We start from the raw sequence: 22,816 nt of genomic DNA on the forward strand, positions 1-22,816 counted from the left end.
GAAGACATTTAGCTGCAACCAATTCTCTTAGCTCTCGCCACTGATAAATATAGTTTTTCAAGGTTCTTGTCTATCTCAACTAATTAAATTATATTCATCTTGGTGTCCCTGTTCTTGAAATGCCAATAACACCTTTTCGGAAAAATCTTCTCAATTTGGTAATAGATGATCTATCAGATAATCACGAACCATATTTCAGCCTCACTACAAAGAAAATAAAAACATAATTTACCTTCTTTTCTTCAGGAAGAGTGGTCGAAAAATTTATTGACTCTTCTAATTCATCTTCTAGGGTTTGAACCATCAAAATTTTCAAATCCATCAGCGGTTGTTTAATTGACACATCACGCAGTTCGTATCAAATTAGGACATGTAGTTTGCTACTAGTAACTGATAGGAGTTTTAGTTGTTCCAGAATTTTGTTCGACGGTCTGCTTGTCTGGCTTTTTATAAATACCATCTCTTTCATAAGCGGGTGTTCTTTATCTAGATCTCGGTTATAGTGGAGGTGTATTCGAACTTCCTCCTTTGTCCTCGGCTGATTTATTATTTGTGTTCGAATTCTTGGATTCCATCATTTTTATTATAGATTCATACTTTTCAGCGCTATCTTTCTGCATAACCTACAAGTGACGAGTAGTTTCGCTTTAATATTTTGATTCGCCTTGAGATTTTCTCACTATAGTAAGATTCATACTTCTCAACCCTATCTTTTTACATAACCTCCAAGTGAAGAGCGATTTTGATCTGCTTCGCTTCAATTTTCTAATTCACCTTGAGATTCTCTCACTGTAGTAACTGAAAATTATCATTAAATTGTAATTTCATCGTCTCGATGCTCAGTCAGATTCTGCATCATCTCTTCATTACTCTTGTTAAATGCATTGACCATTTTCAACGAAAATCCGAGGATCGTAAGCTCTCTGATACCACTTGTTGTGATCACCTATCAATCACGATATTAGTTCCACAATAATAATTGCTAAATGAGAAAAGAAAAAGAAAGAGAAATTAGATTTAGAAAGGAATAGAACATCAGAGTAGATTGAATAAAAATTGAGATATTAGGGTTATCAAGAGCATATAGACTCCGGTACTTAGAAAGAGAAAAATATAAAAATCAATCTACCAAAATACAATACCCTCTCCTTCTCCTTGATAGTTATATCATAATTTAAAAACTAACAAATTGTAAAATAACGGACTAAAAGATATATTTGTTTCCACCGCTTTTTGTTACAGATATTAGTGCAGTTCAACCTACCTCAGCTACCCGTTACCTAATCAATATATCGGTAATCTGAAAGTTTCAGTCAAGTTTTAAATTTAGGAAAATCTAAGTTAAGATGAATAATCCAGTTCGATCTAATTCACCAAATAGTTCCTAGTTTATCCTAGGATCGATATTCATGTACAAACAAACAATCAGATCGAGAAATCATCGTGAAGAATTGAATCAGTTATGAATTAAAATGTGTGAAAACGAATTTCAATATGTAATTTCGATTATACGTAGAATTGTTGCTCCACACTCCCTTCTAAATGACTCTAGAAATTTCTTTATACCAATCCTAGACACTCTCTAATTCGATCTCACCGACTACTACCCGGGCTTGCAAATATTATCATAATTAATAAAATGATGCCCTGTAGGGAAAGCTGCGATTTGGTCGTTCATTGTCTTCAACTATGTTTTTTAGAAACTTTATGAAGAAGATAAAAATCATCTTTTGACAGACTTCAGCGTTCCGTCAGTTTTCCAGTCACTCCGTCAAATTTCAGGTAAGTCCGTCAGTTAGTGGATGGCGTGGTCCTTTCCTGTCCCTTGAGTTAATCTTGATAGTTTGGCGACCATATCGTTTCCCTCATGCTACCGCCCACACTGGATCACTGGCAAATAAAAATCAAAGTCTTGTTTGTTTTCCTTGATTTTCTTGATCCTTTTAACTCTAATTTTTTTATTTTCTGAAAAAAAAATCAAACACAAGATTAATCTCAGAATAATATATATTTTTATTTTATTTATTTATTTATTTATTTTATTTCTTTCCTTTAATATCCTAATCTCTTTTATTATCATTTATTTATTTATTTAATAATACTCTATTTTATTTTAGTTTTGACACATTTCTTTATTTATTTTTATTATTATTATGTCGGTTATTTATTTATTTACGATATTTATTTATTTTTTAGGTGTCAAAAATTATTGTCAATGTCTTAGATTGAAGTGGTTGCATGACGCACAAATTTGTGTCGTTTTTCTTTTAATTTAGAAATCAGCACAAACTCATTTTAACTTAGAACTTTTTTAATAAAAATTAAAATATATAATTTTTAATCTTTAAAATATATACTTTTTTATCTTTAGACAAACTTTTAATTGATAATTTTTTATTTTAAATATTAATTTAACATCATCATATACTTCAAAATTTGATGGTATTAGAGTTATAACTGATAAAAGGAGATAATTAAAGTAGTATATATAGTATATGTTATTATTATTTGGTTTAAAATATGTAAAATGATATAAATTTTATAATTTTATATTTGATATATGAATGGATAAAAATACAATTTTCTCATTTTTATTAATTAAAATAAAAATTAATAGTTTGAAATTATTAATTAATTATTATATTAATTTTTTGTACTAGCACATTTTTACAATTATATAAATTTAAATATAAATATGAATTATAATTAATATTATCAAAACAGATATTAAAATGATAAAAATTAATAAAATGAATATAATATAAATAAATTTTATGGTGAAATTTTGAAAATGAATAAAATGTGTTGGAAAAAAGAGTTTAAAATAAATAAAAATTTAAAAGAACTGTTATAAAAGAAAAATAATATATATATATATATATATATATATATATATATATATATATATATATATATATATATATATATATATATATATAATTTATAAAAGAAGAGAAACAAAGATTATATAATTTATTAATTTTTATTGGAAATAGGTATATATTATTGTGAGTACAATTATATCATCCCTACAGTATCAAACTTACCTTAACATTGTTGTTATAAGTTATACAATACTAACCGTTTTGTAAAGAGTATAACATTGTTGTACTTAATTAGTATAACTATATCCAAGTAAAACTGATTAAATGTTTGATTAAATAAATTTTATAAATATAGTAATTTAAAAGATATAACTTATACTTTAAACAATGTATAAAATTGTAACTCATTCATTCAGTTTGTTACAAGTCTTTATTAAAATATTATTCCATTATTAATCATTATCCTCGTAAATTATTATAATATTTATGTTACTCATCAAATCCTAAATTATTCTGTCATTCTTTTCCATTCTCTTACCTAGCTTACATAATATTCAACGAATACATATTCTATATAATTTATTTTTATTTATTTTATTTTCAACAACAAAAAATTAAATTGGAAATAATGATATGGAGTAACAAAAAAAAAATGGTTAGAAACTAATATACTTTGTTTGTCCAATATATTTATAATATTAATTTTTGATAAATATTTATATAATTATATAAGTTAAAGTATAACAAATTATATATAAATTAATACAAATGAAATAATAGTATTATTTATTTTAAAAATCTATTTATATGATAATTATATATTAATTTTTATTAATTTCAATATAATTAATAATACAAATTATCTATAAGATAAATATTAAAATAATAATTAAAAATAATTTATATAAATATAAAAGCAAAACAATTTTTTAAACATTTTACTATTTTATTATTTTACAAAATAAAACACAAAATAAATAAAATTTATATAATTTATATATATTTTAGGGAAAATTACCTGGGCGGCCCTCGAACTATCTCGATCGCTCACTTTTGACCCTCAAACTAATTTTTGAAATAAATCGCCCCTTCAACTTTTATAAAGGTCACTAGTGGCCCTTCCGTCAAATTTTTAGTTAAACCTAACTATTTAAGTTTAAAATATTTTTTTTTATATATATTATCTTTAATCTTATATTTTATATTTATATATATAATTATTAAATCGCTTATATATAATATTATATATATATATATTATTATTAAATTTTATATAATTATTAAATCTTTTATATAATAAATAAATAATATATATATTATTTATTTTTATCTATATATATATAATTTATATATATTATCTTTAACTAATTTATATATAATATATATTTTAAAAAATAATTTAAGTGTTAAAAGTATTTGAGTAGTTAGAAGGTTTCAATTTTGCGAGTGAATTTTTGCGAGTGTTAAAAATAATATCGCGAGTGAATTTTTTTAATATAAATTCTCAAAAAAATTTCATTTTGTTATTTTCTTTCTCTCTCTTCTCTCTCTTCTCGCGATGACAGCGGAACCCTAAACAAATATATTATACAGATCGAGACAAAAATCGTTCTAATATCAGGTGATTTAATCGATTTATGCTCTTATTTTCATTATTTTCATTTTCAAACTTTAAACCATGAGATTTTCTTATGTTCATCTTGGTTGTTCATCTTGTCAATGATGAAGTTGATGATGCTCTGATTCGGTTCTGTTTCAGAGAAGATTCATTTGATTCGCACGACTTTACGTTTCGCGAAGGACTTCACGCGAAGGGCTTCGCGTTACGCGAAGCGACACGGTCAGCACGCGAAGGGCTTCACGTTTCGCGAAGGTCATCGCCTTACGCCGACACGGTCAGCCCGCGAAGTGGCACGGTCGGCACGCGAAGCGGCACGGTCGGCATGCGAAGCGGCACAATCGTCACGCGAAGGCACATCGCGTTACGCGAAGCGGCACAGAGTTGTACTTAGATTTGTGTAAAACATCAAATTCGATTACTACTGGTGTGAGTATACTTATTTCTTAGTATATCGCAGATGTATTTTCCTTTCTTGTACTATTATTTTCTCTAAGGTGTGAGTAATGAATGCAAGTTTGATTAAAAATGATATTTGTGTTTGTAAGCTAAAGTCTTAGTTGATTAGAAATCTGAGTGAAAAGTTGAGTTTAAAACACTTGATTTTTTTATTAAATGGTCATGCAATTGAAAAAAATAAGAAGATTTTCTTAATGAACCAGATTTTGGATACCATTTATAGAGAAGATACTGATTTTACATAGACTTGTTTGTTATTGACCATTTTGAATGGAAGCTCTCTTTATCTTTAATCTCACGTCAATCAAGAAACCATTTTTGTTAATCACTTTTAATGGAAGATCTCTTTATCTTACCTCTTTATCTGGTAAAAAAAATTGAATGAAGTTCTACAAGAAATTTTTCTACACCAAGGAAGCCCAAGGTTGTGATTCAGACAAAAATTCAGAGTAGTATTATTAAGAATTTTCTCTTACATATATTTGCAAAATTGATGAACAAAGGCCATATGAATTAGATTTACCACCAAAACATCGAAGATTATGGTTCTAAACATGTACAAGTTTATACACCATAGATATGTAACATTGTTGTTGCTTCTTGTGGGGCTCAACAACATAAACAACTCTCTATTATATGTATGCCTTTTAGGGTTTAGAACCATATTGTTGAGAATCACAAGGCGGTGACTGTTTTTGTAATTGTCCTCTTCTTCTTCTTATCCTCCTTCATTGAGAATCTTTCATCAAATTCACTCAAAAGCTTGTTAAGTGACATACCTTCGCGAAACGTGAAGTCGCGGGAATCAAATGAATCTTCCCTGAAACAGAACCGAATCAGAGAATCATTAACTTCATCATTGACAAGATGAACAACCACGATAAACAACCAAGATGAACATTAGAAAATCTCATGGTTTAGGGTTTGAATATGAAAATAATGAAAATAAGAACATAAATCGATCCAATCACCTGATATTAGAACGATTTTCGTCTCGATCTGTATAATATATTTGTTTAGGGTTTCGCCGCTGTGGTTCCGCCACCGCCGTCGCGAGAAGAGAGAAGAGGGGGAAGAGAAAGAAAGAAAATACCAAAATAAAAAATTTGAAAATTTATATAAAAAAATTCACCTCGCGAAACGCGAAGTCCCTTCGCGTTAGGCGAAGAGGTTAATTTCGTCCAAAAAAATATAAGTGACCACGAGAGCAAATAAAGTTATAAAGTGACCATCATGTCAAATAACCCTATCTTCAGGATCATTTCGTCAAATTTCCCCATGTGTGAGGTCAGTTGGACATAGGGGGAAATTTGACGAAATGACCCCAAAGATAGGGTTATTTGACCTGGTGGGAAATAATAATTTCATTTGCTCTCGTGGTCACTTTTATTTTTTTTTGGATGAAATTACCCTCTTTACTTCGCGTAACGCGAAGGGACTTTGCGTTTTGCGAAGTGAATTATGGTTTTATATAAATATCCAAATTTTTCATTTCATTCATTTACTTTCTCTCTCTTCTCTCTTTGCTCTTGTTCGACGGCGAAGGCTACGACAACGGCGGAAACATCAAAGATAAGAAAACTCTAACACCCTAACATTCAGATGTTCATTATACTGTTCTTATTTTTATTATCTTCATTTCAAACGATTTATGTTATTCTTAATCAAACTCTAACCCTAAATCAATTTAATCTGTTCTTATTATTCATATTGGTTCATATTTGTTCATGAATCGATGTTCATCATACTGTTCTTATTTCTATTATTTTTATTTCAAACAATTTATGTTGTTCTTAATCAAACCCTAACCCTAAATTAATTTAATTTGTTCTTATTGTTCATATTGGTTCATATTTTTGTTTATCTTATATTTGCAGATCATATGGGTTCCGTTTCAGGGAAGATTTACTTCGCGTTACGCGAAACGGCACGGACGGCACGCGAAGGCACATCGCGTTACGCGAAGCGGCACAGAGTTGTACTTAGATTCTTTTCAATCATTTTCTTTCACTACAAATGTATTTATATAAGGTTGCTTTTGTTGCTTCTGTTGTGTAATGGAAAATTGGAATGAGTAGTAATTGTTGTTATCATCATTCTTTATAAAAGCAAGTTCTTCTTCCATGTTTCTTTTTTCTTCTTTGGCCAATACCCCCTTCTTCACTTACTCTAGCTTTTTTGCACCTTAACATCCAAGTCAACTCTTGCCCATTACCCAAAACATACACACTCACATATTGTCTTATGGTCCCGAGAATATGAGATTTTATTTTTACGTAACTTATTTCAGATTTGTATATAAAATAATCGTTTAAACAACATACCAAATGAGGATAAAGAACCACCCAATGAAATTACAAAACAACATGCAAAAACATTCACATTATACAAATCATACACACTTGCTATATAAATGAGATTGTAATGTTCGATTTGAAAAGGAAATTAAGCAAAAATTGAATATTTGAAGAGTATGACATTAGAAATTAAGCAAAAAATGTTTTACACAAATCTAAGTACAACTATGTGCCGCTTCGCGTAACGCGATGTGTCTTCGTGTGCCGACCGTGCCGTTTCGCGTGCCGACCGTGCCGTTTCGCGTGCCGACCGTGCCGCTTCGCGTGCCGACCGTGTCGCTTCGCGAAACGTGAAGTCGCGAGAATCAAATGAATCTTCCCTGAAACGGAACCGAATCAGAGCAATATCAACTTTATCATCGACAAAATGAACAACCACGATGAACAATAAGATGAATAAGAAGAAAACCTTATGGTTTAGGTTTGAAGATGAATATAATGACAGTAAAACATAAATCGATTCAATCATCTGACATTAGAACGTGTTTTCGTCGTCGATCTGTATAATGTGTTCGTTTAGGTTTAGGGTTTCGTCGTGGTTCCGCTACTACCGTGCCGTCGCGAGAAGAGAGAGAAGAGAGGGAAGAGAGAGAAAGAAAATGACGAAATGAAAAAATTTAAGTATTTATATAAAAGAAAATTCTTCGCGACGCGAAGAGGGAAATTTCGTCCAAAAAAATAAAAATGACCACGAGAGCAAATAAAGTTATTATTTGCCACCAGGTCAAATAACCCTATCTTTGGGATCATTTAGTCAAATTTCCCGGACATAGGGATGCCAATGGTCCGTCCCATTCTATGTAGTGTATTTTTTTTACAATCATATTAAAATATATTGAAAATTAATATTATTATAAAAAAATAAATTTAAAATTCTTATAAAATATAAAAAATAAATAAATGTACTGATATTTTTATATATTTAATTGTGTTTATACTATCTATACAGAATCGGAGTAAGATCAGGCGGAGTCGAGGTGATGATTCTTTGTGTCAACTGAGAAGAGTTATTTAGTCACGGAGCAGGATCATCTGTTCCCAACTTATTGTGTTTTTCCTGTTCCTTCTCACAAAGGGAGAGACAATATTATAAATAATTTTTTTTTTAATTACGATACTATTCCTACCCTTGTGAGAGGAACCGAGAAGCATAATAAGTTGGGAACAAAGGATCTCAATTGTCTAGTCAAACTCTACTTTGTGCACAACATTGCTTTATTTTAAGAAATGCAATGACTAGTTTTAAATTTTAGGTCACATCATATTTAACTAATTAGATTTTATTATTTTTATTAATCATAATACAAATAATTATATTTATTAAATATAACCTAAAAAAAGTTAAAGATAATAAAGTTTTAAAATATCCAATTTTCATGGCGTACTACTCACAACACTTCTATTAAGATATATACTTTTAAGAATAATTGAAATTGAATATTCATTTTGTTGTTTTTAACAACCATAATAAAAAAAGGGTTGTTTTTATTATATTATTGTATTCACTCTAATTTTTAAAAATTAGAGTAGTTTAAACTTGTAAACAACCAAATAAATATATATATATATATAAAAACAAAAATACCTACCAAAAAAATCTGAAAAGACAAAAATGCACTTATACCAAAATCTGACCAACTAATAATATTAAATATATTTAGATGAATAATCTTAAAATATTATATACACTAGTTTTTCATCTCAGCATGTTCCTTATAAGTTGGCCAGGTGAAAGCATTTCTAAAGTTTGTCTCCCATTTGAACAAAATACTCTAATTAAGAAAACTAATATAACAACCCAACCCCATCTTCATCAATTCAACTTAACTTATCTATATATATAATGATGCTTAATTTTTAAAGTGTCCGGATTTCCGGGTCGAGAACTGTGATTAATTTAAATATACGTGAGAGTAAATGGATACTCGAGTCGGATTGTGAGTTGACCCGCCCATAAAAATTTTAACGTAATATTTTTTACCCGATTTTTTATATTATTACTCGTGCAAATGCACAAGATACATGCTAGTTTTTAATAAGAATTGAAATTTTGTTCTTAGTTCATAATTTTTGTCACTTAAACAACCTAATAGGTTATACATAAAAACTAAAAAAATCTACTAATGACATGATATGGAGTGAAAAAAGATCAATATAATATGTAACCTTTTTTTTTGTTTTAAATTTATGAAACTATTACTGTCTTTTAAATACCGACTAATACTTTAAATACGACTTTTATCACTTGAACTAATATAATAGATTAATTATTGTAGATACCAACTTTTATCAATTAAGCTAATATAATAGATTAATTGTTTTCAGCAGATGGAGGCCTATGTATTATTTGTTTGTTTTGCTATTCATGTCTTTAATGTCAAGATTATAATTCTGAAAATATGAGAGGGATGATTATTAAATTATTGATTATTTAATTACAAATTATCGTTTTTGACACATAATGTAAAAATATTCCAAATGCATGTTAGACTTTATTCAGGTAAAACCAAATTTGTTTGAATAGCATGAACTCAACTCAATAAAAAACAATTTAATAACTATTTGGGTACCCCAAACTAAACCTAACACACAAATTTGTGTTAGAAAGTAAAAAAATATATATATTTGAGATAAAATATCTTTGTTTAGATATATAATGTGAACAACCCAAACTGAACACTTAATTCCAAATATTTTATCCAAAAATGATCCAATATTGGGATATGACTCCTCAATATAATACTCAAATAATTAGTTTTGTAATTAGTAAGTTAAGAGAAAAACTGTTTATTTCTAAGACCTTGTACTACTTGAATCATTAAACCATATGAACTTATTTTTTAAAGCAAAAATTATAACCCAAAAAGCAAAAATCATTAAAATATCTCATTAGTTATGATTTGAAACAATAATTTGTAGAAAAATATATTCCACTTTGAATTTGAAAATAATAAATCCACTAATGAAGATCAAAATAATAACGCATATAGATAATGCAACATTTGACCAAATAGGGTACCTCATGGGAGCAAGAAATTCCAGCAATTCATACCTCAATGTATCTCATGTTCTATGGTTCAAAAACATACAACCCAAGTTACAGGTTAGAAAGCATCTAACATCTATTTTTATAAGAGTACACCATAAACCAAAATACCAATATCACATTAAATACATAAAACAATCTTGACAAATACAAACTACTTAGAAAATACATAAATCATAACCAACAATGTAGCATGAAAATCGTTGGAGAACTCTTGTATAGTTGTTTTCTAACACTAAGATTTATTTGTAAAATGATAGCACAACATTTCACTTCCATGATCCCCAACTTTAATAAAAGGTAAGAATCGAAGAGATCTAAAGTCTCAAATTCCAAACTCTTTCTACTTTAGCTACCATGTGTGGGTGGGAAGCACTCTTGTATAATCTTACAACAAATATAGATTTTATTTGAAAACTTCAAACTCTTTATGAAATAATTCTTATCCATGTGTAGTCTGTAGATATATATAGAATCACATAAGGTGTATCATGTATGAATAAATTTAGTCTGACCTAGATTTACAAACTAATTGGTAGTTTCTTTAGCAAGTTCAAAATTCAGATCAGAAACAAAATGTTGTTAAATAAGGCCATTATTACAAAGCAGGTGAAAAATCAAAACTTCCAGGAATAACAATTCCAACAAATATATTGCATACAGATAGATAAATAAGAACTATGAACTTACACCACCAACAAACCTTTTTAAGCTGCAAACTCACATTTACTGACCTAAATTGGTCATTCTATCATCATTTTGTCTAACAAGCTAGAGAAAGCAACTGCATAAGCATATCATTTTATCTACCAAGTTCATCCTTTCAACTCCCTTGGGTAATTCTCATATGGCCAACTATGTCAGTTTAAAAAAAAAGATGAGGCATGCAATGGCCATCCCAAAAAAGAGCAAGTTATTTAGAAAGATGAACAATTACCCACCAAAGAGCAAGTTTGAAAGAGGGTGGGAGGGGGGATTGAGATATTCAAATGCACCATCTGGGGAGTTATTTACAGAGATATAAAGTCCTCCTTCCCAATTCTGTCAACAAGCATACTCTCTCCTAACAGGTGCTTTTGGTTTTACAGAACCCTGAGCTGGGCAAGAAATGCAGCACAAAGATCCAGAAATAGAAGTTGTGGTCCCTGGATTCTCTGTAGATCCAGAAGGTACTTATCTTCAGGAGTTTTGTAGAGCTGCATTAACAAAACACGCAACAGGGGTGTAAGTCAAACAGTTTATATTGCTCAATCTGCCAAAACCAACCCAAGAAAACAAACAACCAAGGACTCTCAAAACCTAAAAAATGTTGTCTGGGTGTAGTTTTTTCTTTTTAAAGTGTGAAACTTTCATTACTCTACTATAGGTGTGTGAAGAGCACACCTTTCGTGGGGAACCAATACTACTTAATGGTATGGTTCGCCTGGAAATGCTAGTGGTTGAGATTTGGTCTGGGTTCCATTTTCTTCAGCTCAGGGACTGTTGACCCTCTTGGAGGAGTTTAGAGCTCATTGAATTTGTGTTTGCAGCTTTTCTTGCTCATTGTTGTTATTAGCTTTCATTTCCTATTTTGGACCTATTGTCTTTTTGCTTTTACTGTTGTTGCTTAAACAGATTGTTATGCAATGACCTTGTTTTCTAAGATACTACTTAAAAAACCAATAACATGCGGTTGGAGATTTTAGAAAATCAAAATCATCACTAAAAAAAAGACCAGACCAAACCGCTTACACCCCTAGCATGCAAAAGAGAGAATGGTTCACTTCAACCTGTTTGGCTACCATGGTTTGTTTTAGTTGTCCATCTCTAATCAACAATTCTCCTATCACAAACTACAGTAATTCACATCAAATCAACCATCTACAAATTCAAAAATACCATGATTGGTTTACTGTTCTTTACTCCAACCAATAAGGGGCCTGTATATAATCTAAAGCATGAGATTAATTTCAAATAACTCACTGTCCAATCAACAATCTACTCATCTAAGTACCCTTTATTTAAATATACATATATATATATATTATATTTATACCCCTAATTTCCTTTTACCCAAATAACTTGCTTTTCAATAACCTACAATAAACAAGATAATTTCAAAATAACCACTTGGTTATTCAAATAACCCTAGATCAAACAAAGGCCCAAGTAACTGATGAGATAAAACTTGCTTTATGAAGTTACCTGCACTTCAAACTTGAGGACATTGGATGACTTAGACCCACCATCATTCTCCACAATGATGGACTCCTCTCCAAAGTAACTATTACTTTGCATAGGACTGCTGATCATTCCTTCGTGATGGCCAGGAATACCTGGAATCCACTTGCATTTCATATTGTATTGCCCAATCTTCTTCCAGCAAACATTCAGCTCTTGCAGAGCTTTGAGAACCTCTGTCATTATCTCACGAGGATGGGCTCGAGACTGATTAACCAAAACAATAGTACAGAAGTTACTAGTTTCGGTTTTGTTCAAAGTCGGCATGTCCAATATTAAAAGTAAGAATGGAGCTTGCCTGTAGGCCAAGAGCCCATTTCCGCTCTACAGGGAATTGGGCCCTAGAAGACATTGCTTGATAATCCATAAAGCCTTGAGTGCGCTGTCCAATTGGTGAAGCTGGTGAATCATTAGGGCTCAATCGAGTAAAGCCAAGCTCCTGCAAAATATTCATAGAAGTACTTGAGCTAAGGATAAAATAGTAGAGGGAAAGCATATAATTATGTTTGTCAAATAACGCATAATGAGCTGTTATAGAAAATTTTATGTTCATAATGAATGTACATTTATTATGTTTGATAAAAATCACAATGACCTTGAAAATAATTTGATTATGATCCAACATATAATTTGATCATGATGGAGGAAAAAATCTCTATACCTAATTAAGCAAAAAATTACACTAGAGCCTTTTCGAAAAGTGGTACTTTGTCACAATCATAATCACATTAGATTATGTATTTTAGCCAAATGCAATTTTATTGATTTTTTGTACTTTTGCTAAAACATGATACCGAAGGATAATGATCTAGAAAATAATTTGTATACCAAATGAAGCAATAAAAATCACACTAGTATTGGATGATGGTTTAGTAAAAATCTTAAACCAATCAAAATATAAAATCACCTTCAATTTTAACTTTGGTAAATTTTCAATGAGATTGTGAAAGATATTGAGACAAATACTAGCTTCTAAATAAGCTATATGCCTCATATAACTACATCAATTACGCGACTGTAAACATCACTATCTCCTCTGTACCATAAGATAAAATACAAACCAGTACTTGATGTCAAATCTAACAAGAACCATCAAGGGAATGGTCAGATGGAGGATGGTAATAATCCGTCCAAGGGAGAGGAGGGCATAAATCAGAGATATTCGTAAAAATAATCCAATCAAATTAACTAACCGTAGATTCTTGGAACTCAGCTCCAAGGTAGCTACCAGAAACACGAAAACGGTTATCTAGCAGCAAATAGTATGCAACAGTAGCCTGAAATATGAATTAAGAAATGAAACATCAAAGCAAGGTCAGAATTTGAAGGTGAAAATCACAAAGATATGCCTGTAACAAGTGTCAATCAACTCTGGAAAACACAATGTTAGATACAGATCAGGTTAAAACCTAAAGACGGAAGAGAATCACAACCTCAGCTACCATACTAAACAGAAGTTAATAAAATTATTTTTCCCCATTTTAGTAAAAAGGAACAGAGTTAAACAATGAAGAAATCTGACCTCATTTTGTGCTCTACTGCGAAGTGAATCCATTAGGTTGGTCCTGTCAAATTTCATGTTAACAACTTCTTGAAGGATATCCTCATCAATCTGCAATAGGTGTTAACCCAACATTTACCCAATATAAATAAGGTGTTTTTTTGGAAATTTATGGATTTAAACCATAGTAACACCTAAAGAAATATTGGTTTTTGGCATATCCGCATAGGAAGATTAATGCTTGTAAATAAGAAAGACTATGCAATGAGAAAAGAAACTAGGAGCTAGTTTGATGTGTGATTTTTAAAATAAACCTTTTTATTGTTAAATAAGAGACTTGTTTGATTAAAAAGTGGATTATTCGAGTTAAATGAGTAAAATATCAAATGTATTTAATATTTAAATTGTTATAAAAATAAAATAAGGGTAATTTTGTATTTTTTGTTGATGATGGAATATCCAAATAAAAAAAGACCTAGAAGGTTGGACATAAATGAAAATGAATATCATGCAAGAGCATGAAAAGTGATATTTCAGGCTGAGTTTTCAATTTTTTTGGATTTCCTAAAATAAAAATGTCAAACTTTAATACTGTATTATACCGAAAACTGCAATCAATCTGTTATTTTAAGCAACCAGTGTTTAATGATCTTCAACCATAATCTGTAACTTTAGGATTCGCTAGTCCTTGTTTGATGAAGGGTTATTAGATATAATCCAAATAACCCCCTATATCATCATCAATCACCAACTAAAATACTAATACCCTCACTTTAATTTTTATAACATTTAAAAATATTAAATGGGAATTTTAGTCATTTAACCAAAATTCGTTTTCTCATCAAGCATTATATTTTTTTCAAATAAACCTACATCAAACAAGCTCCTAGACTTTGACTCTCATATGCAAATTGCTCACACATTTGTTTTCTTGGCATATACATCATGCAATTGAAAGTCACACTCACCTTTTTTGCCTGTTGAGTTGTGTCAGGCGGGGAAACTGCTAAATATCGAGGTAGATGAGCTTGGAACCATGAATGTTGACGAATCTCAGGGATAGTTATCCGCTTCATAGGGTTAACGACAAGCATTCTCGGGATCAATTCTCTGGCCCCGGGAGATAAATGGCTGGGAAGAGTATATATCCCACTCTGAAACAAAAATACATCAAGGGTCAAAACTCAAAAGACAAAAAATCGTATATAGTAGATTATTCCTTATTTTTTCACTATTAATTAGTTGTTATTTAGAGTAATTACTTAATTAAAGTGATAAATATTTGAACTTTTTTTTAAAAATTCCTAGTAGGGATTTGATTCGTTTCTCTACAAGAGATATAACCTTTATTTCATAGAAACCCTAGATGGGGAATACAACATTTTATCTTCAATCTTTGATTTCCACAGGGATATATTAAAAATCTATAGAAATTATGACCAGTATGCTAAGAAAATTAACAAATATATTACTCCACAAAAAGAGTGCGTAAAATTTACATAGGCTGGGATGATGTGACACTTCAGAAGCATCTAGTCATGTAGGAAGATAAGAAAATATATACATATATAAAGCCAACAAAGATATTTATGCTCGACACTCAAATCAGTAATGAATGAATTATGATTTATGAATATACCTTTATCTTCTTAAAAAGGTTGGGAATGTTCTCATCATCAAAAGGAAGAGTGCCACAGAGAAGTGCATACAATATGACTCCACAACTCCAAACATCTACCTCAGGCCCAGCATAGAGTTTCCCAGAAATTACCTGTACAGAATCAGTGCTATCAATCTGCTAAAAATGATGATTTTAACAGAACATTCTATCTAAATGCAATTCAGTCAGCGTAAATCGATAGAATACCATACCTCTGGTGCAGCATAATTTGGACTTCCACAACTTGTCTTCAGAAAATGTCCATCTCGCATGACATTGCTCAACCCAAAATCTGCTATTTTTACATTCTGTTTGGAATCCAAAAGTAGGTTTTCGGGCTTCAGATCCCTGTGCACCACCATGTTTCGGTGGCAGTACTCAACCCCAGAAATTATCTATAAGAGTATCATTAAGTGTTAATTTTTAAGATAGTAGAAAGAGACAGCTTTGGTACAAAGGAACATAAACACTTATCTTGCAAAATTTTACCTGCTGGAAAAACTTACGGGCTTCACTCTCCTGAAGCCTTCCCTTCTCCACAATGTAATCGAAAAGCTCACCAGACTTCACATACTCCATAACAACATATATATCTGACGGAGTCTCTATTACTTCATACAGTCTTATAATGTGCGGATGCATAAATAATCTCAATATTTTGATTTCTCGCCTTACTGCAAGTAGAATGAGAAAACACCAGTTAGATTTGAAACTTAGATCCTGCACTGGTCTGTCACAAGGAATTTCATATTTATGCTTGGAAAAATAGAATTAAATCGTATTATTATTAACAGAATTTTGGAGGACAAGTCATACTTATGGTACAGTATATCTCACTCATACCTACATGGTGATGTAAAATGAAAAAAAAAAAACATTCTGCATCTGAATTCGGAAATTATATAATAAGATTATACGTTAAAGTTTAAAAATGGAAAGAAGAAAGGGAAACTGTTTCAAATTTCAACCAGCAAGGTAATTTAATAAAATTCGCATTAAAAAGCAAAACATAACAAGGCATACAAATTATATAATATATATAGTACTACCTTTTTCCTCCATTTCCATGTTCTTTATCTTGCGTCGATTAAGGATCTTGATAGCAACCTTGTGGCCAGTTAAAATATGTTCCGCAACTTTAACCTTGCCAAAAGAACCAATGCCAAGTGTTTTCCCCAGCTTATAGTTCCGTAAAAATGAGTCTACGCCATTGCTGACTGGGCCAGATGATCCATCCATTTTCAGGTCCTAAATGAATGGTAAAAGAATAATTGTCTTAATTATTGGGTTTAGATGCAATTGTATTGGAGATTGCAGACCTATTAAATAAACTTCAATTAGATGGTGCAATCTGATATATTTTCCTTCTTTCAGTTTATCAAGAAGAAACGTGCACACAATAAATCAAGAGAAGTTCATGTCACCAGCTTACACCAAACAAGGACGTGCTCAACACGGAATAAGCTTGTTCCAAGAAAAACCCACAATAATCATTAATCAACACTCTACTCTTGCGTATACGATTAATCATATACAAATGTTTCAAAACAATGTTTATTTACTAAATATATGCCATGTTTTACGACAAACAATGAGAACAACATTTTAATGTCTTATAAGGTGCAAATGTCAATTTCCTACACTAGTAACCTAAAAAACTCACAGACCAGACTGCAGGAGCGCTAGGAATAGGCTGAATTCAAGCAGGCTTTGTTTATAATCAATCCTTTACTGCCAAGTACATATTTGATCACCTATCCATGCTTAAGAATAATCTTCAAATTAATGAATTCACTCAGAGAACTTAATCCAAATCTATGATAATTGACTAGAGGATATCAAAATGATCACTAAACCCTAATTCTGAAATCCCCACGAAGAAAGGTGCAAAGATATCTGTTTTCAGCTTAATACTCACAAAAAAAACCCTAGAAGCCACAGATCTGGCTTTAGAAAACACTAGTCAACATTATCAATCAACTCGATCACTTAGATATGTCGCTGAGCATAGATAAGAACAATAAGAAATCATTTAGCGAGAAAGAAATGGAAATGGAGAGGTTGAGAGATGAACTTACTGAGAGCTGGAAGAATGAAGGAATCAGTTATTCAGGTTTTGCCTTGAATAAACCCCCGAGAATTGAAGATGATATGTGAAACAAATGACCTATTATACACATATAATAAGTATACCACCACCACGAAATCGAATATATATATAAAGATGATGTGAAGCTTATATTCTCTTTCTCTTTCTCTCTCTCTATATGTATATATATATATATTCACGCTATATGCAGAATCAAGATGTGTTATCAAAGATTCATTTTTAATAATATATATTTCCACAAATCTTTAAAATAATAATAATAATAATTAATTAAATGTGACAGTTATAGCTTGTTTGATCTATGATATTTTAGGTTTTTTTTAAAACAAAAAATTATTATATCATTGTTTTTTAATTATTAAATCACTTCACAAAATGCCCTTACTCAACTTTTATTAAATTTAAAAAAAAAAAAAACTCATAAAAATCTTTAAAAACCTAATATCAAATTAACCCTTAATAATAAGCTGTTACATGGAATTAATTTTTAAGTAATCAAATAATAATAAAATATAAATACTTTGTATTTCTTAAAAAAATTGTTTTATTATATATTTATAAATATTGCCATTGTTTTGAAATTTGAGATTGAAAATTATATGAACTAAATATTGTTTTAGCTTAATTGTGTTTTCTAAAAAGGTTCATTTTCTTTTTATCTAAATAACTTATTTTTTTAATAATTTATATGAGATAAAGTTATTTAGAAATAATTTTCATAAACAAACCAGGCCTAACTTTTGAGCTTAAAATTCCATGACCTCTCACTTTCCTGAGTCATCTTTTTGATTTCTTGCTTACATATGACTCATCTCTTTGTAATCTCCAAATTAATTACAGATTTTATAATTAAACCGAATCAAACTTGATTCTTATCATCTGAGCTGTGGCCATTAGGCTCCATTTATATAAGAATTACAAACAAAATCTAATACAAATATAGAAAATGGGATCTAATTCCAAGACTACATCTAAGAGTCTAAAATTATGGACTCTTCTTTTTCAAACTCACCCAACTTTAATTCTTGAATTTGTTGCTGATTGAAATTTTTCGTGCCAAAAATACAATATAAAAACATTGTACTCAAACATCATTTCATCATCTTTTATTAATCAAAATATTAAAATATTATTTATTATTTTAAAAATGATATATTATTATTATATATTAATAATTTTAAAAATCATCTCACATCAATATATTCTTAAATAAACTTAAATTTATTTAAATAAATCCTTACCCAAAATGTTAAATGACTGATCAAAAATGTAATTTTAATTTGTATTTATGCATAATTATTTTTATCTATCAATTCCAGAAAAAAGGTTCGCATAAATAATCATCTTTTTAATATATTATAGTAATATTATGGGACAAATTAAATGTTATTGTCACATAATAAAAAAATAGGAGTAATAGAGAGAGGGAATTTGGTGAGAGAATTTGGTGAGGAAATGACTTGGTAGAACCTTCATTGGTTGGAAAATGTAAAATTGGGAGGAAGGAGAGAAAAAAGAGAAATTATTTGATTTTTTCAGCAAATATGCCAAGTCATTCTCTCACCAAATCCTCTCACCAAATTCTCTCCCCTAATCATTTCTCATAAAAGAATTTACGAATGGTGAAGTTGTGACCACCTCAACAACAAATCTTTGTATTTTTCTTATTTGTGAAATAATTTTACAGTAAGAGCATTTTTTTTCTAAATATTGTATAGGGTCATTTATATAATAATAATAATAATTAAATACTTAAATATTTTTTACTATTGTCATATTAATTAGGAAAAAATCAGTACTATTGTGTTTGTTCACTTGTACAAACAAAGAAATTTGTTATATAAGAATTGACCAGGAAGAATTTTGAAATATTTAGATAATTATTTAAATTTTAGTGAAAATATATACAGGGTAAATTCAAAAGTTTTGCATAACTATAATAAATCAAATATTTATCAACATAATATAACTCTAATCTCACAAATATCTCTCGATTTGTGATTAAACGACATGTTACCATATTATTTAAATAGTTATACAATTAAATTTATTATTAAACTAAAATAATATATAATTATTTATTTAATATTGACAACATACTTTATTTTAATAATATATAAGTAACTTACGAATAATTACAATCCAATCATTTAAAATTAGTCAAACAAATAATAAATTTCTAATAACAAAAACTTATAATAAGTCATATATTATATAATTTACAATTTAGTTAAAATAATAAAATAAACTAATAATATTTTAAATAAAATAACAAAATAATTTAACATTATCACTATGAATATTATTTAACTGGTTATAATTAAGAGATATTTTATTTAATGTTATATATTTTATGTTTAATTTATAGATATTATATTATATATATATAATAATAATATTGAGATAATATCTTATAAATATATTATTATTTATTTTAATATTATTTCTTAAATTTAATATATAAAATAATTAAATAAAAAATTAAAAGATTATATTGTGATGTATTATTTAAGTTAGTTTGTAATGAGATTGTAAAATTGATTGGTCAGAAAACTTTATACATAATTAGATATTATATATATATAAGCTAATTAAAAAAAAACAATAATTTAATTATGATACAATCTAATTATAATTTATTTATTATTATTACCTATTAGAATGGAATACAATTAATCGATTAATTGACCTTCATAATTGATACTATAAAACTAGGTTGGAGTTTAACCAACTAACGACGAGTCATTCTTGTAACTTCTCAATTTAACTCTTAAAATTTTACAATTTAAACAAAAGTTAACTAATTTAATTTTAAGATAAATTCTTACGCTTTTAAATTTATGATAATAAAATTTTACTATTTATTAATAATTTTGATTTTACGATTTTATATTATTTTACATAAAAGAATTATATTTATAAATTTTAAAAAATATTTATTATTTATTCAAATAAATAAATAAATTATATTATTATTATTTATAGTTTTATATATTATTATTTAATTAATTTTATATTTAAATTTATAAAATTTTAAAATTGGCTGACGTAAAATATTTAATTATATATACAAATAATATATAATAATATATAACCAATACTTTTTAAAATTAAACTTTTACAATTTTAAATAAACTATAAATTTTACAAGTTTAGGAGATTATTTTATAAGATATATTTAGAGTTAGAATATCTAATATAAACATTAAATTAAATTTATAAAAAAATTAATATAATATAATAATATAATATTAATATTATCATAATTTCTCAAACACTTCTACAAGTAAGTGAGGTCTTTCCAATCCAACAACATTAAATAATTTTACACATTGAAGGCATGTTAAAAATAAATTATTTAAATAGATCATCTCTAATCCAAAAATCTATTTTCAAACTCATTTTAATGTAAATGTCACATCAAACCGTAATTCTCTTTCAACCGAAAAACTCATCCTCAAACCTAAAAGAATATTCTTATAATATTATTCTTTACATCAACTTTTATAACTTTTTAATATCACACCGTATATTTTAAAATGTTATAAATTACACCAAATATTTTAATATCACCCAATTATTTTTATTTTTTATAATTATATATAACACAATTTTTATAATTATATTTGTAATTTTTATATAATTATATATATATATTAAAGTAAAATATATATTTTTTTTAACATTATTATAATATTTGTTTGAATGTTTGTTATAATTTTTTAAAGATTATTATAAATTTGAACATTATTATAAATTTATGTTATATAAAAAATATTATATAAAAAAAATAATTTATATAAATAAATAAATTAAAATAATAAATTATATAAATAAATTTAGTGTATAAAATATACATAAATTAAATTTAGGGGTTGAATTAAAAAAGAAAAGTTTTGAGAATATGGACATTGCATTTACAAGAGAGAAAACGATGTTTGAGTTTGCAATTGCGCGTCGGTTGAAAGAAAAATGTGTTTTAGGTTAAAGTATGGGCTTGGTTGAAGTTGCCCTAAAATAATTCAAACACCACTAATGTGGCTACTAATCTATTTATTTGGGAAGTTCTTCCTAAACTAAGAAATTCCCCAGTAAAGCAGCTAGTATCAGGTAAACTATTGACCAAAGTAAAAAAGAAAAAAATGATAAAAAGAAATTTGGCATGGTGCTCACACCAACCCATTAAAAAAGGAATGAAGAAACTGTCCATGACTTAATGCCACCTCCAACTCCTTGTATGTTCAGAATATGCTCTTAATGAGAAAAAAACACATTATTCAAATAAATATAAAATGCTACGTATACTGTATGATTCCACAACTAAAAATTAATTATATACTTTTATTTTTATTTTAAACTTGTAATATTCAATAATTAATTTATTAAATTTTGTTAGATAATTTAATAATTAATATACTCTATATTAAATTTTATTTTAAATTATTTAATATTAGAATCAATTAAATAATTTAATTTATAATTTATAATAAATTAATAATTGGTATCACTGTATTGAATATTAAAGTAAGAAAAATGAATTATTATATATATATAATATTATTTTAATTATATATTTAAATCTATTAGATTTATAATTATAAATATCATATATATAAAATATCTTTCCTAATATGTAATTATATATTATACATTTTTATATTAATAAATATAAAACAAAACTTTTCTAAAATATAAATTTATTTAAATAATAATTATATATTTTAAATATGACTTTGAATTATTTGAATTAAATAATTAGATTTTATTAGATAATTAATAATGTGTAATTATATAGAATTAGTCTATAATTTTTTGTGTTAATAATAAAAAAATTATTTAAATTTGGACTACATTTTTCTCTCATATTTCTTTGAAATTCATTTATCATTTATTATTTTGTTTTTTTACATTGAAGTTTGTAACCCTCGGCAATTCCGCACACGTAGCTTAGCACATATTCAGATGACACGTGACAATACGAGGGTGGGTTCCGGAATGACTCGATGTTCGATGCGTTTCA

The 22,816-nt window shown here is 28.1% G+C and overlaps 1 protein-coding gene across 1 annotated transcript; it reads right to left on the reverse strand.

The window, feature by feature from the left end:
- Positions 1–10,915: 10,915 nt before the first annotated feature.
- LOC124918751 (SNF1-related protein kinase catalytic subunit alpha KIN10-like) lies at positions 10,916–17,927 on the reverse strand. Its single transcript, XM_047458792.1, has 11 exons — positions 17,765–17,927; positions 16,736–16,934; positions 16,176–16,360; positions 15,899–16,081; positions 15,666–15,797; positions 14,995–15,180; positions 14,048–14,137; positions 13,719–13,802; positions 12,824–12,964; positions 12,490–12,732; positions 10,916–11,501 (listed from the first exon to the last, which is right to left on the reverse strand). The coding sequence occupies exons 2-11, from the start codon at positions 16,923–16,925 to the stop codon at positions 11,388–11,390; spliced, it is 1,548 nt and encodes a 515-aa protein (XP_047314748.1). The 5' UTR covers positions 16,926–16,934; positions 17,765–17,927; the 3' UTR covers positions 10,916–11,387.
- Positions 17,928–22,816: the final 4,889 nt, after the last annotated feature.

This window comes from Impatiens glandulifera, chromosome 1 (assembly GCF_907164915.1).
Source record: "Impatiens glandulifera chromosome 1, dImpGla2.1, whole genome shotgun sequence".
Classification (NCBI taxonomy): domain Eukaryota; kingdom Viridiplantae; phylum Streptophyta; class Magnoliopsida; order Ericales; family Balsaminaceae; genus Impatiens; species Impatiens glandulifera.